This window comes from Tiliqua scincoides, chromosome 2, assembly GCF_035046505.1.
Source record: "Tiliqua scincoides isolate rTilSci1 chromosome 2, rTilSci1.hap2, whole genome shotgun sequence".
Taxonomy (NCBI): Eukaryota; Metazoa; Chordata; class Lepidosauria; order Squamata; family Scincidae; genus Tiliqua; species Tiliqua scincoides.
This window is the reverse complement of record NC_089822.1, coordinates 119,794,624-119,810,148: the sequence shown is the minus strand read 5'-3', so window position 1 is coordinate 119,810,148 and position 15,525 is coordinate 119,794,624. Positions and strand designations below refer to the sequence as shown.

At 47.4% G+C, this 15,525-nt stretch overlaps 1 protein-coding gene across 1 annotated transcript; it reads left to right on the top strand.

Moving 5' to 3' along the window:
• The first annotated feature begins 650 nt into the window (after window positions 1-650).
• LOC136639336 (lysozyme C, milk isozyme-like) lies at window positions 651-6,212 on the top strand. The gene is made up of 4 exons (XM_066613434.1): window positions 651-803; window positions 3,534-3,692; window positions 4,647-4,725; window positions 5,883-6,212. Exons 1-4 carry the CDS (start codon window positions 668-670, stop codon window positions 5,947-5,949), a joined length of 441 nt encoding a protein of 146 aa, XP_066469531.1. The 5' UTR covers window positions 651-667; the 3' UTR covers window positions 5,950-6,212.
• Window positions 6,213-15,525: the final 9,313 nt, after the last annotated feature.

Here is a 15,525-nt window from a genome sequence, read left to right as displayed (position 1 = left end):
TGCACTGCTGAAACAGAGATGCCTGCGTTGGCTCGGTCATGTTGTGAGAATGGATGATGGCCAGATCCCAAAGGATCTCCTCTATGGAGAACTCGTGCAAGGAAAGTGCCCTACAGGTAGACCACAGCTGCGATACAAGGACATCTGCAAGAGGGATCTGAAGGCCTTAGGAGTGGACCTCAACAGGTGGGAAACCCTGGCCTCTGAGCGGCCTGCTTGGAGGCAGGCTGTGCAACATTTCTCAGTTTGAAGAGACACTTGGCCAACAGACTGAGGCAAAAAGGCAAAGAAGGAAGGCCCATAGCCAGGGAGACAGACCAGGGACAGACTGCACTTGCTCCCGGTGTGGAAGGGATTGTCACTCCCGAATCGGCCTTTTCAGCCACACTAGAAGATGTTCCAGAACCACCATTCAGAGCGCGATACCATAGTCTTTCGAGACTGAAGGTTGCCAACACACACATTATTGCACAATTACAGTCACTGTCATAGTAGTTCCTATAAACCATTTGGACTTCTTATTTTGTTCTGGCTACTGTTGCACATTTACTTCCACAATTGTGGCACTTTCTATAAACCATGTGGACAGCTGCCAGAACTTGGATAATAAAAGGCACTGCGGTTTTGGGTGCATCTTTGCATCGGGTGCATCCACGGAGCTGTCAGGATGAAGGTCTTGGCTCTCATCCTCCTCTGCCTGCTCATTGCAGTGAATGAAGCCAGAGTCTTTGAGGAGTGTGAGCTGGTAGCGCTTTTGAAGGAGCAAAACATGGATGGATATTATGGCTACAGCCTGGGCGATTGTGAGTTTGTCTTGCTTTACTCCACTCCTGCAAAGTAATGTGTTAGGGCTGGGCTGAAGTCCAGTTCACTCTGAAACAGTTCACCCTATTTCAACCTCTCTTAGTGACCTCCTCAGTGGAGAGGGGGAATTAATCAGGGGTTAAAATGTCCACCTCATTACACTTCATTGCAGAGTGAGATCCATTCATTTCTTTGTCAACAGAAGTGAAGGGTCAAGCCTCACATGACACCCTGTGGTGTGAATTGTCACTCTTGCTATAAGGGAGCTGATGTGCAAAACACTTTTGCCAAAAGAAGGAGTATCGTGTGCTTTCAATAGTACCGCAATGGGCTCCCTTTGTTTGCCTTCAGCCACTATAAGTAAAATTGTCCCTAGGAGCTTGAGCTTTCTATAACCTCCAGGCAGATGTTTCTTATGTCTTGAGTGATATGGCGGCTCCTTCTAGTTCTAGTTTTACTCCAGCTCCAGTTCTGCAGCAATAGCCTGGTAATGTAGTCTGGGTCAGGTGTCCAATCCAGGAGTGATCAGGATTTGAATACCTACACTTGAGGTAAAGGGTTCAACATTGGGTTGGGATTCTCTTGGCATACCATCTACCCTGCTGCCCAGCTGTTTCCCTGCCCAAGCTATTGGATGTGGCGTCGAGGCTTTTGATGCTAGGGAACTCTAGACTCTAGAATGATGGCAAGAGACGACTCCAACTGAACATGAACTAGCACTCTAAGGATTTCCTCATGGTGATGATGGCAGGAAAGAAAGTATATTTCTCTACCACCAAAGTATCTGCAGAAAGCCAACCAGTGGAGCTCTTTGGAGGGGTCGCTTACATCTCAGGTAGAGTGAAGATCTCTTAAAGACCTACTGTGACCAATTTATAGGGCACTTTGCAAATAAAATCACTTGCAAGCATCTTGGGTTAGCTGCCATTTTGACAGTTTCAGTAAGGAAGTGGCAGACCACTTACCCTGTACCTTAGGGTAAAGGTTTGTGATGCCCCCCTTCACGGGATGCCACCACCCCATGTGCAAATCTGCCCCCGACTCACCTGGAGCAAAACCGAGCCTCGTGCAACTCCAGGACGCACCAGGGAAGGCTTCCCCACACTCTTAAACTATGCTTCCAGCAAACCAGAAGCCTAGTTTCCAACTGCGTTGGGAGCCTTAGTAAGGCTTCCACGCAGTCCTGGAGGTGCGGGACACTCCGCACCCAGGGCATTTGCCTCTTTCAGTAAACGGCAGGTCTGCCACTGAGCTAAGGGTGAATGATATGGTATATCTTTTTGCTAGACTTTTACAGAAACTTTTTCCATTCTACTCTGTAAGGTATTCTGGTTGGCCCCATGGACTCTGCTTATTTCTTTCCCCAATTCCCTCTTACCTGCAGCAGGGACTTCTCACTTGCCCTAATCAGACAAGGTGGCCAGTGCTCTACTCAAGTCTCAGAGGGTAGATTCATCCCAGCAGTAGGGCAGGCGGTGGGGTGGGCCATTACCCCCCCCATGGCAGAGTGGCAGTTTTCCACTATCTCTGCTGAAGGGGTGGTGACAGTACCTACCTGTCGGCACACGGAAGCACCGCAAAATGGGCCTTCCCACCCACCCTGGCTACCCTACAGCTCCAAATGGAGCTGTGTACAGCACCAGGGTCAAGCATGTGTGGAGGAGGGGGTGTCTACGTAGGCATGGAGGGGTGGTGTGATGACACTGGGGCATCATCGCATCACCTGGCCCCAATTTTCTGCCCAGATACACTACTGCACCCCAGTCCTCCTCCACCAACCTGGGCAGTTCCTTCACCAGCTGAAGTAAAAGCCAGCGCTCCTTGGCAGGAGGCAATGGACTGGTTTCCCACCTCACAAGTCACTCTCTCCAGCCTCCTCATCACAGGCCTTCTTTGAACTATACAGGAGTCCTCTGGTTCCATTCCTTCCTGGTTCCTCCCCCTAGGTAGATTACAAATATCCCCTAGATGCACTCTGCCTGTGCTGGTACTCTCTCTCTCTCTCTCTCTCATGTGTCTCAGGATGACCAAATCATTCACTTCCCTAGCTATCAGCCTCCCTTCCTCCCCTGCCCTCCCCACCTTCCCTTACTCTCCTGCTGTGCTGGCAGGAGCTTCTAATCTCTGGTTTGAGAACAGTGGTATTCCCTGGGGGGGGGGGAAGGGGCACCGCACTAAGTTTTGCAGAGCACCTCACCATGTAAGCTGTCCCTCCCCTTTGCTGTCAGAGCCATTCCGGGCGACAAGAACAAAGTGCAGGCATCTCTGATCCCTTTGCTGTCAGAGCCATTCCAGATAATGAAAGCAAAGTGGAGGCATCTCTTCTGCAGAGCACCCCAACTTGCCATTGGAGCCATTCCAAGCAATGGGATCAGAGATGCCTGCATGACATGGCCCTGACAGCAAAGGGAAGGGGCAGCTTACATGGTGAGGTGCCCTGCAAAACTTAGTACTGCCCCCCCCCCAGAGGAACACCACTGCTTGGGAAGCAATCTTGCAAGGCTGAGAGGAGCTCCTTTGTTCCTCTACTGGGAGACAAACACTCTCGGCATGGCCAGGCAGGGTGTTGCTGAATTCTCACTGGAGTAGGGGTCTGCACGGTGAACTGCGTGAGTCCAGAGTCGGACGCATTTGATTTTAAAACGTTGCAAATGAATGTCTTAAGGAAAATGATTCAACCACCTCACCACACTTCCATTATAGACCCTTTTCCCCTTTTTTTATTCCAGGGATCTGTATGGCTTCCTATGAAAGTAGATACAACAGCAGGGCTGTGGGAATGAACCGTAATGGCAGCCGTGACTATGGAATTTTTCAGATAAACAGCCGCTGGTGGTGTGACAACGGAGAGGGCAGAACAGCTAATGGATGCAATACCAACTGCACCAGTAAGTAAGATACTTCTAGGGCAGTGGTTCCCAAACTTTGAATTGGGACCTAATGGTGGATCGTGACCTGATTTTTGGTGGGTGGCCAAAGGGTGATGGAAAGATCATGAATTGCCTCAAGCCCTGAGGTTATTCAAAATCAGATATTATAGCTGCCAATTTCCCTGCAAAGAGCACAGCTCCTGCACTTTACAAGCATGTGTAAATATAGGTTGATAAAAGTTTGAAGTTATTTTTTTCTGGTTATTATTACTTATAAATAAATATCTCTTGCTAGATCGGCTTTTTAAAAAAGTCTGGTCAAACTAGGTGGGTCACGATAGAGTGTCGTTTAAAAAAGTGAGTCCCAGTGCTAAAAAGTTTGGGAGCAACTGTTCTAGGGGATAAATGGTAAAAATACTGTGACATTTTTTGAACAGATAGATGATGTTTTGAAAGACCAGAGTACTTTAGAAAATGTGAATGCACTAGGGCTACTACTACATAGTGATGAAGTAGATACTCCCAAAAATGCATTAAAAAGCAATGTTGCCCCTTCTGGAGAAATGCATTATTATTAATATTAATAACATATTACTAATTATGACTAATAATGAGGAAATTTATGTCCTACTTTTCAACCAAGAAGCATGCAATGCTTCAAAAATTCAAATCTCCTCTACGTTTCTAATCACTAAAATTACCCTCCTCACATATAACCCAAGCAGATGAATATCAGTCCAACATGGAAAGTCTGATAATTCTTCCAAAGAGTATCCAGCCTTCAACCTTGACAGATGCCTCAGGAAAAGGAGCTCCACAGCTGTGGAGGCAGCTACTGGGAATGTCCTTTTATGTGACTTTGGTGATGTGGTATTTGTGCAATAGGGGTGTTTGCATAATGGGTTGGAAAAAGCAAACTCCATTTTGGAAAACCCCCCAAACCATATTTGTTCTCTGAAATCTTTCTGACAGGTTTCGAGGATGACGACATCAGTGATGATATTGCCTGTGCAAAGAGAATTGTCCGTGACCCCAACGGGATGAATGCCTGGTAAGTCCATCTCTTTTTCTCAACCTTCAGTTCAGCCACAGGTAACTGCGCAATCCCATCACCCACCATGGACACCAATGCACCTGCACTGGTGGAGCATGTGCTGCAAAACAGTGGCGGGGGGAATCAGAAGGCCTGCCAGAGGTAAGCAAAAAATTTTACTTACCTCTTCATAGGCTTTGTGGTAGCCTATGAGTCTCCTCAGACCTGTGCCAGCTACAGTATTGGTGTAAGTTTGAAGAGAGAAAGGGGGTGCAAGAGAGAGAAAGAAAAGAGTGAAAGAGAAAGAGGGAAAGAGGAGAGAAAGAGGTTCTAGCAGAGAAAGGGGTTAGGTAAAAAAAAAAGGGGGGGCTTAGGATCTGGTGTGTGCATTTGCTGCCAAGACCCTGAAGGACGCCTAGTCAGTCTTGGCCCAGTGCCTCCCAGGGGACTCTCTAGGCTGCCACTCTCTTTTCTTCCACACACTTCCTCTTCCACCCTTCCCACCTTTAAAATACAGAGATGAGGAGGAAGTAGATGGGCTGATACACCTCCAGGATAGGAAAGACTGGCCTGGAGGAAAGGTGAGCAAATAGGAAAAACATTTCCTGGAAACTTCCAGGGCAGTGCAGTCCTAACTTGCACTGTAACAGGCAGGCCGGGATGACTGAAGGCCAGCCCAAGGCATGGGGAAAAGATTCCCCTTACCCCATGTTGCACTGCAGCAGCCCCAGTGGGGTTCCTCAGATCTGTGCCACCTAAAGAGGTGGTGCAAATCCAAGTAGTCCGGAACTGCCCCCGACTGCTCAGGAAAGTGGCTAGGATCCAGCGTAACTACCAGATCCTTGCCCTGCCTCCTGCTCCCTACCTGCCCCCCCCCCGGGAATGCCTTGTCGCCCTTCCCCGCCACAAAACGCCTGCTCCCCACCTTCTCCCCACACTCCCCACACACCACGCAAACCCCTGCGCTGGCTTGGAATGGCCAGCACAAGCTCACTGGGCCTGGAGCCCGTGTTGGCGCAGGGAGGCTGGCGCGCATCATTGCGCCGGCTTCCCCAACTCTCAAGTTTGTGCAAATGTACCTTATGGCATGTTTATGACAAGCACACTTAGCTCCACACAGGAGGCCCATGTCAACAGATCGGTCATGTGACCCATACTTACTTACTTGCATTTAGGGTGGCTTGGAAGAGATACTGCAAAGGAAGAGACCTCTCAAAACTGACAGAAGGCTGCAGTGACTGAATGTGATGATCCTGCTTAAAATCAAGAATAGATTATCTGCTGGTGAACATGGATCCTCTCACAGCATAATCAAAATTCTGCAATTTCTTTCTCTTCAGGCAATTGCATCCTTGTCATCTCATTTGGCGGGGGAAGAATGACCACTTTAGCATTTGATGGGGGACGTTGTCTAGATAGTGTCTGGATAGGTAGTATGGCACAGAACTTGCATGGGAGTGTATTTTTCTCTGCTTCAAATCTTAAATAAACTGAGCCCAATCAAATCTCATTGTTTGGTCAATGGATGAGTGGGAGCGAAACATTGCAAGAGGGAGGGAAGTATGTTGCACTCCATCTTTGTTCCTAATTGTTTACATGCATCTTCTGATTATGATCAAAGGTACTACTACTTTGGAACAGAGAGCCCTAGAGCTGTTCCCTTTGTGTGGCAGTCTGGTGAGGATGAGCCTGGGGGGCATGGAGCCTTGGCAGAGCATGTTCTTCTCCTTCCATGGTCTGGAAGGAAGAGAGAGTGTAAAAAGGAAGGGAGAATTAGTGTTAAGGACCACACCGTGCAAGAACCATAGAAGGGCATGTAATGAGGTCTCAGGTGACTGGACATTACAGTACCCTCCAGAGTCCTGCAGGCAGCATTGCATCCAAATTCCAATACATACATTCCTAATGTACATACATTCCTAAAACATTCATGTCTCCTGGGATTGATCGAGACCAGAGGCGTCACCCAGTGCAAGAACTCATTGGTGTCACTCCCATGATGGACCTCCTCCCATACCAAACCATACAGAATAAGTTACAATATCATATGCACAGCCTAAATGCAATGGCATCACTAGGGTTGGTGTCACCCTCATTAACTTTAATATATAACTGTACAGGTTACCCAACAAATCAGTCACTAACAAAAAACAGGACAATTTGATGACACTCACACAACTGAATAAGAGCTCCCATACATGGAAAAGAGAACTGATTCGTACTTATCGGTCCCCTGCTGTGTCATAGCACCACCTTATTGGCTCTTGGAACAATCAGTCTCAATGGTCGGTTTGAGTTAGGAAATCCTCTTGTTACATAAGGCAGTTGTGTTTTTTTCTGGTTAATTGGACATAACATTTGATAGACTACAGATAATTCAACACCATTTGTTCCATTACATTCTGCATGAAAGTACCTTTTTAGTAATATATTGTATGATGGTATTATTCATAAATGTAAATTCTCCAAAAGGTTTCCAAAATTTTGAGCACTAGTGGTACGACTTGGCGCGGTCCACACCCCCTGCATTCCCTAGTGACGCCACTGAGCGACACCACATTCCCAGCAAATATTGACACAGAATACCAGTTTGTTGACAGATGTTACCCAGAGATATAATAGTTCAGAATAAGACATATCAAATGTATTAAAGCATTGAAATGTATTAAGTACTGAACAGTTGGGATAGAAAAGAGATGAAAAATTAGGGGTGTTTGTAAAATAGGTTAGACTTTATTGGGCAGCTTACAGCCCAATCCTAGGCATGTCTATTCAGAAGTAAGTTCCATTAGAGTCAATGGGGCTTCCTCCCAGGAAACTGTGGATGGGATTGCAGCCCAAGAGCCCAATCCTATGCATGTCTTCTCAGAAGTAAGTCCCATTAGAGTCAATGGGGCTTACTCCCAGGAAAGTGTGGATAGGATTGGGCTGTTAGAGCCCAATCATATACATGTCTACTCAGAAGTAAGATCCAGTATAGTCAATGGGGCTTATGCCCAAGTAAGTGTGGATAAGATTGCAGCCTCTTACTGAACACAATGGGCTTAATTCTGAGTAACATAACACCATTTTCCAAACGTCTCTAAAAATAATAAAATTCACCATTGTCAAAATACACAAATTGTCTTTTAAGAATGCAATATTGGACACAGGGTTGGCGCTCTTTTTATTGCATCCCTATAAATTGAATAGAGCTGTGGACTGCGAATATGAATCCCTGTATCAAAATGGGACGGGAAAGGTGGGGAAAGAATTGACTATCAAGCCAAGAAAGGGAAATCCCTCAAAACAACAATAATAAAACATAGACATTCATTTCCTCTCTCTCTCTCTATTTTCCTGTGCAATGATCATAGTTCTACCCTGTTGGTTTCACTGGGTGCAGACATTTGGGTCATCTACTACTTCTCGGCTACCAGAAGCAGTTGGTGGGTTTCTGCAGGAAAAAGGATGCTGGACTGAATGGCCATCAGGCCTGATTCAGGTGGATTCTCCTATATATGCTTTCCAAATGCACCCTCAATGGACAGGCAGAGGGAGCAATGAACTGGGCGTGGGGACACACGCAAGGTTTTCCACAGCATTGCCTTGGCCTCTCAGGCAAAGCCAACTCATTTTCATACCACCTTCTTGCTAGTTGTCTATGCAAGGCACCTCTTTTTCCCCCCCCCTCCACTTCCCATAGTTCACTTGGAAGACATATTTGTTCCCTGCTCTCTGGCTCTCTCCCCCCGCCCCCACAACATACTCCATTGCAAGTCCTTGCAAAAAAGGCACCTGCTCACTCACTGTAGCTACACACCCCCATCTCTCTCTGTTCCCATAGATCTGATCAAAGGTCTGAGTGTGGCTGATGTGTGTGTAAATACCATTCTGATTTCTGGTGGTTTCATTAGTGGTGGTTGGGTTTTCTCCACATCTTTTTAGGAATTGGCTTTCTGGAGCCTTTCTGGAGCCACTAACCAACAGGCCACTTGGTCTTGAACATAGACTGAAGCTCCTCAGAGTGCATAACCCAAAGCTGTATGTTATCCAGACCGGGCTAAACACCTCTTTTGAGGACACAAATTGTGACAAAACTAAAGAACAAGGGAAACCATCCTTTATGCAAGTAACGGCTCTCACAAGCTGGGCACAGTTGCCTTTTCGTTCCCCTAGTCAACCCCATCTCTTCTGGATTTCTCCCATTTCCTCCCACAGTAAAACTCCTCTCCTTGATGACTCTGCTCCTCCACTTCCCCTTTCTTGTTTACCTAATATTCTGATGGGGTGTATGGGGTGTTCAGGGAGGGATAGCACCTCTGGTGTAGGGGCATGTCGTGTCCTTTCTGGGCAGCTCGTCCACCTTTGGTCCCCACCTGTCACTCAGCTCTCACCTGTAGCTCCTAGTAGCTGTAATATGCACAGCGGCCACACCCCGGCAATAGCTTCGACAGGCTGGCCAAACCAGGTTGAGGGTAGCCGTCGGGTCATTGACCATCGGTGAGTTAGGGATTTGTCTATCCCGGGCATGTGAGGACAGACTCTGGCAGATCGAGCAGATGAGTCCAACTAGAATAGGACCAACGGTCATGAAGGCGGTTTTTGCAAGCGACATGGTACGCTAAGAGCATGGCAAGACACGAAGACGCCCTGGTCAACCACCGGGCCCAGCCCATCTCCAACCGTCTCGATTTTTGTCCTGCCATTGGAGTAAGATGGAATCTGGGAAGAGAGAGTGAGGCTGACTATGCGCACCTCTCCCTCACTGTAATCCAATTCACGTGCAAGTCTTGACATCCCCCCCAACTAAGCCCTTAGATGTCAAGGTCTTCTTCGAAAACGATGGACGGTCATCATCAATATTCTGACACTCCCCCTGCCCATTGTGAGTTGGGAAACTTGCTTGCCATCAAGGTGAATATGCAAACATGCCCAACCCCCTGCTCCATTCTCCCCCCCCCCCCAATCATTACAAGTACCCTCCATACCAGTCTGCACTTCTCTCTCCCTTCTCCAGGCAATAATATCAGCCTTTGGGCACAATCCTAACCAACTTGCCAGCACTGACTTAGCCGCAATGCTGCCCCCAAGGTAAGGCAACAAACATGCCCTTAGCTAGAGGAGGCCCCCTTGACTATCTCCCCACTGCAGGATGCAGTGCACACCACATTGACACAGCTATGTCAGTGCTGGAAAGTTGGTTAGGATTGTGCCCATCTTCTAAACCCCACCCCACAGCAGGAAGGCCTGCAGGCTCTTGCCGTATTGAATTCTGATGTAATTTGTTTGCAGTCCTCCCCACTGGTCACTGCTGGATCCTGCACCTTATGGGTGTGTTACTACCTGAAACAGGTGAAGATGAGTCTGTCTGCAATGGCCAAACTGTACAACCAGATGTTCCCCAGGCTTGGGGAAAATATTTTTAAATTGATTTGCTGTAATAACTACTTTATTACTGCAGCAGTAATAGCACTCCTACTTCATGAACATCATCCAAAGCACTCTGGCCATCATGAGCCCTATTAGAAACATTTCACAAGATTTTCACTGGTTAGCTTCCTATTAGCAAGTCGCTTCCTGCAGCAGGATCTTTCGCAGCCATTAGATGTTGTGCCATGTCCAGTGACACAACACCAACGGCTGTGTCCTGAAAAGTTCTGTTGTCACAGGTGCTCTTGCTATTCCTTGGCACCACAGACCTGCTGCTGCATCTAATTAAGGTTTGTGTTTTGCAGCAAAAGTGATGTTTTTGCTGTGTGGTCCTAGGGGGGGATAAAAACTCACTTTGCTGCAAATTTCAGATCCCTCTTCTTCCCCCCCTCCCCCAAAAAAAGTTGATGGATCTCTCTCTCTGCATTGTGGACAGGCCCCCTTCATCAAAAAATTGCTGCACTAGTAAAGGACCTGGCGTAGACTAGAGCAGGTTTGTACAAACATTTTGGCAGGAGGGCCACATCATCTCTCTGACAGTGTCGAGGGCTGGGGGGAAAAAGAATTAATTTACATTTAAAATTTGAATAAATTTACATAAATGAATATATTTGAGATAGAACTTAAATGAATGAATTAAGGTCTTGCAGTAGCTCAAGGCCTCTAAAAGGTCTTGCACAAAGCAAGGCTGGCCTTTCCTTCGCTGCTGCTGCTGCTGCATCACAGACGTGAAACAGCAAATAGTGGAGGGAGTGTACTTCACTTTGCACGAACTACAGGGTTTGATGGATTGTTAACGCTTGTCCTTTCAGAACTCTTTTAGCAGGCCATCCAACCCAGCTACTCTACATAGGTAAGCCTGGGAGGGAGGGAGGGAGGGAGGGAAGGAACTCCACACGCTCAGCCAAACCTATTGCCAGGATGGGCAAATCCAGCGTAGCTTGACTCGAGTCAAGTCACGAGTCTCCACCCCCTGCAACTCGACTCAAAAACGAGTCTTAACGGGGGCACTTTTCGAGTCACATGGAGCATTTTTGCTCCCACCCCCGCTCAGATGCAAAAGCAAACATTAACCTTTCCCCGCCTCCCGGCTGGAACTTCCCTGCTATTCACCCGGTCTGAATGATGGCCCCACAAGGTTTTTCACACTGTGAAAACAGTAAGCAAGCATACCCAGACACAGACATTCAAGTCTGCATACGTGGGGACAAGTGCCGAGTCAGGGGCCCTTGACTCGAGTGTGTGACTCAAGTGTATACAAGTCAGCGAAAAATGCTGATTTTTGCAACTTGGACTCAAGTCACCTGACTTGAGTTTCCATTCCTGTCCATTGCCTCTGCTAAGGGCTGGACAGGAACCACTGCAGTCTTCAGGAAAGGAAAGGTAAGGAGACATTCTCACACAACACCACTGCATGCACGCCTCTTTGCACCACCCTCTTCCAGAAACATCGAGTGTGCTGCTCTATCTAGGAAATACTCATGATCTCATAGTGCCTTCTTACTCTTTTGCTCTCTGCCCTTCAGGCTGCCTTCCCAAAGCTTCGGGGTTTCCAAACCCCAGCCCTGAGGCCATATCTGGCCCTTTGGAGGATTTTATCTGGCCCGTAGCACATGGTGAGGAAGCTTGAATGCAAGTTGCAGCAGTAGTTGCCATGATGCTTGTAGCCCACTTTGAGCCTTGCTGCAGGTTTGCAGTCATCTGCTAATGAGAAAAGCTCAGCAATCAGCTCTGCAGGCAAACAGCTGGGACTTGCAAGTGGTGGGTTGCTGTGTGATTCCAAGAACTAGAGTCAGTACTTTGCACAGGTGTGGTCACCACCATTCACCTGCACAGGCACATTCAGGCTCCCTGCCCACCTATGCGTCGCTGCCACAACAAGAAAGCTTTTGCAAATTTGAGAAAAAACAGAGCTTGGCGCAGCATGTGGGATTTGTTCATGAAAAACCATGAGTTTCTGAGCAGGAGGTAGCCAGTTTCCTGGAGTTGGGGGAGTGGAGGGAGGGAGAAGTGACAACAAACCACTGTAGCCAAATAGCTACAAGTCAGGAATTCAGCTGATCAGCTGGCCTGAGCAAAGCCTATTAGGGTGGGGGTAACACCCAGAGAGAGAGAGAGAACCGACTCCAGCACTCTGTCCTGTGCATATAAGGAAAAGGCAACCAGAAATCAGCTGGTAAGCTGTTTGGAAGGAGTAGGTGGAGTGAGTCAGAGCCCAATCCTGAGCTGCCCGGAGCATGGAACTGCCGTGGTGCCAAAATAGCTGCCATGGCATCCATCAAACCCTGGGCAGCTGCCGCCTCAAGAGATGGGGACTTTTGTCCCATTCCCCCAGGTAAGGGAAGTAGCCCCACAATGGGGCTACTTAATTCTATGGAGGCTCTTGAGCCGGTGCAGAATTGGAGAGTCCTGTGTTGGACCATGCAGCCCAACATGGGGCTCAGGATCAGGTGCAGCTGAGCTTCATCAGTTCTGCCCTCCTCCCTCCCTGCTCCCTCCCCCCACCACACCTCCTTCCTGCCCTCCCCCACCTCCCCATGCCCCAGAACACCTCCTCCCTGCCTCCTCCCACACCCCCACTCACTGCTCCACTGCCAAGCGGTCCAGGCGACTGCTGGGAGACAGAACGCGGGCACAGAACCAGAGCCGGCACATTTGCGACAGTGTGTGCGGGTGGTAAGCCAGTACACACAGGTCCGGATCAGGCCCTCAGCGAGATTCTTTGTATGTCCAGAACTAAAAAATTCATTCTCCCAAAATTGATTTTCCTTTTCAAAATTTCCCCCCTCTTCCTCTGTGCAAATCTGTTTTGCCATCTGCTCCCTATCTGCACAAGGAACACTGCTCCAGTGCTGAAGAGCTCTTACAGCTAGGAAATTCTTCTTTTCCTAGTCTAGCCTATTTCTACTTTCCTGAGGAGGACTTTTCCTTTTTCCCAAGGAGGATCTCTGAAAGGAAAGGAAAGATCATTTGGGGAAAGTGTACCCCATTTTTGCTTAGCTCTAGCAACACATGAAATTGCAGGGGTGGAGCAAAAGGAAGAATTTTTCAGGTCACAGCCGTCAGCAATGTAACCAATGGAGGTGCCACAGCATCTAATGGCCCCAAAATATCCCACAGCAGTAAGCAACTTGCTACTAGATGGCAAACCAATGAAAACCTTGTGAACTGTTTCAAACAGGGTCCATGGTGTTTTTCAAGGCCAGATGATGTGCATGAAATAGGAGTGCTGTTGCTACTGCAGTGATAGAATAGTTACTACGGCAAGTCCGTTTGCCCCAGACCGATCCCCCAGTGCAAGTCTCCCCCTTCCCAAATGTTATTAGCTGCAAAGGACAAAACACTCCACCGCCCTTCCCCTGCTATCCTCTGTCCAGCTCTTCTTCTACCAACTCATTCACTTGCTTAAACACGTGCAGATGTGTCTCTTCCCAACTGGCCAAGCTGCCAGACTAACCAGTCTAGTTGCTCTGTCATACTCCATCACTCTAGGATGGGTACCATGATTAAGAAACTCTCTCCTGAGAAAGCTCCTTTCCCCCTTATCAGGCAGCTCTCTGTGTATACTGAGGCTGACCTAGGAAGTAGCCTGTCATGGTCTCCATGCTGGTCAAAGCTCCAGATCGTATTTTACACATAGTCTTCCTCTTTCAGGTGTAAATTAGAATTTCATCAGAGAACAAGGGTCTTGACTGAAACCTGGCTCACTCCTGTCCATTGATCCATTTGCTCACCTGACATGGAAATGGGACATTAGCGATATAGGCCAATGATTTTCACAATATGTATGGTCTCTATCCAGTTTAGGAATGTTTCAGATATAGAAGGAGCCAGAACACCCATTGCAATGATCTCATTATAGATCTGTTGGAATTTAGGGTGCATCCTAACCACATTTCCAGCACTGGCATAACTGTGCCAGTGGGGCACATGTTACATCCTGCAGTTGGGGGGGGCAGTCATGGAGGCCTCCTCAAAGTAAGGCAACGTTTGTTCCCTTACCTTGTAGTTGCATTGCCCTTACCTCACTGCTGGAAAGTTGGTTAGGATTGCGGCCTTAGGAGCTAAAGTATCCGAGAAGGTCTTATACCATTCCACATGGAATCCATCTGGGCCTGCTGACTTACCATCCCTAAGCATAGAAATAGCAACCTTGATTTCCAAAGAAATTGATTCCACCAAAAGATGTTTATCAGAGCTCAACATGGTAACATCCAGGTTTGAGGGGAAAAAATGTATATTTTTGTCCAGGGAAGGAACCTGGTTTCATCTAACTCTGGCCTAAACCACTCAGCTCACTATTTGGAATGAACCAGAATCTTGAGACTTGCGTCCTTGGTGTTTGAGGAAGTTCAGAGCTTGCAGGAGCTTGGGAGTTAGCCCACAGGATTTCAACATCCCCTTGGCTGAAGGACTGGCTGTTTAGAAGGGGGGGCATACAAGAGGGCACGTGCCCTAAAGATACACACAAATATCTCCTAGTGCGTTTTGGCATATCAGGTGGATATGTGCAAGAACTGGTACTCAACGTTTGGCTTTTGTCTTTGAACTGTGTCGTATTGGGTGTATTGAAATCCTTGAAATTGTGGGATACACAAGAACAAATTAACAATAGTAACCTTCTCTCTCTTGAAGTAATAAGGCTCTTGTGAGCGGAGGGTACTTGAGAACTGAATTGGAAGCATGCGTTTCTGACTTATTGGAATGCTAAGGCAGTGGGAGTGTGTAAGATCAGCCAGAGAGTGCCAGGACCATGACAAGTAGGTTTAAGGATGTCATTTTGCGGAAATAATAGGATTTGGGGAAAATAGGAAGCTAAAACATGCTTTATGAGCATGTCAAAGTTTTGGGAAAAACCAGTACACTACACATGCTTAACGTTATGTAATAGGTGTGCTCCAAGTAAGGTCGTGGGATCATCTCTGTAACTATGGAAATGAATAAAGATTTTTAAAACAAACCAAAAAAATCTATGTGCATCTTTGTAATGGTGTGCTACCCAAAACAGCCTGCTTGTGTCAGATGTGTTGGCCTATGCACCAGGCAACTGCTCTTAATATAAAGGAAAGAGAACATCTCTAAACTAGAAGCTGCTTGTGTCAGTTTGTGGTTTCTCCAGATCAAACCACAGGGGAGCAAGTGGTTCCCCAAAGGTATCTTCATTCCTTCCTCTTAAGCTAAATGAACACTACAACACCATCTGCAAATGCACCAGGAAAGGGAAAGGCAAAAAGAGGGGCTTATGCTTTTCCCAAATTGGGTCTTACTACTATTCTATTTTTTGTTGGTTTGTTTTTAAACATCTAAAAGTGTGATACCACTCGTATCACTCGTATCATGTATATCTGCATGCAAGTCAGTAGAGCACAAGGTTCTGAATGCAACAATACAAAATTTGGCCTGGGA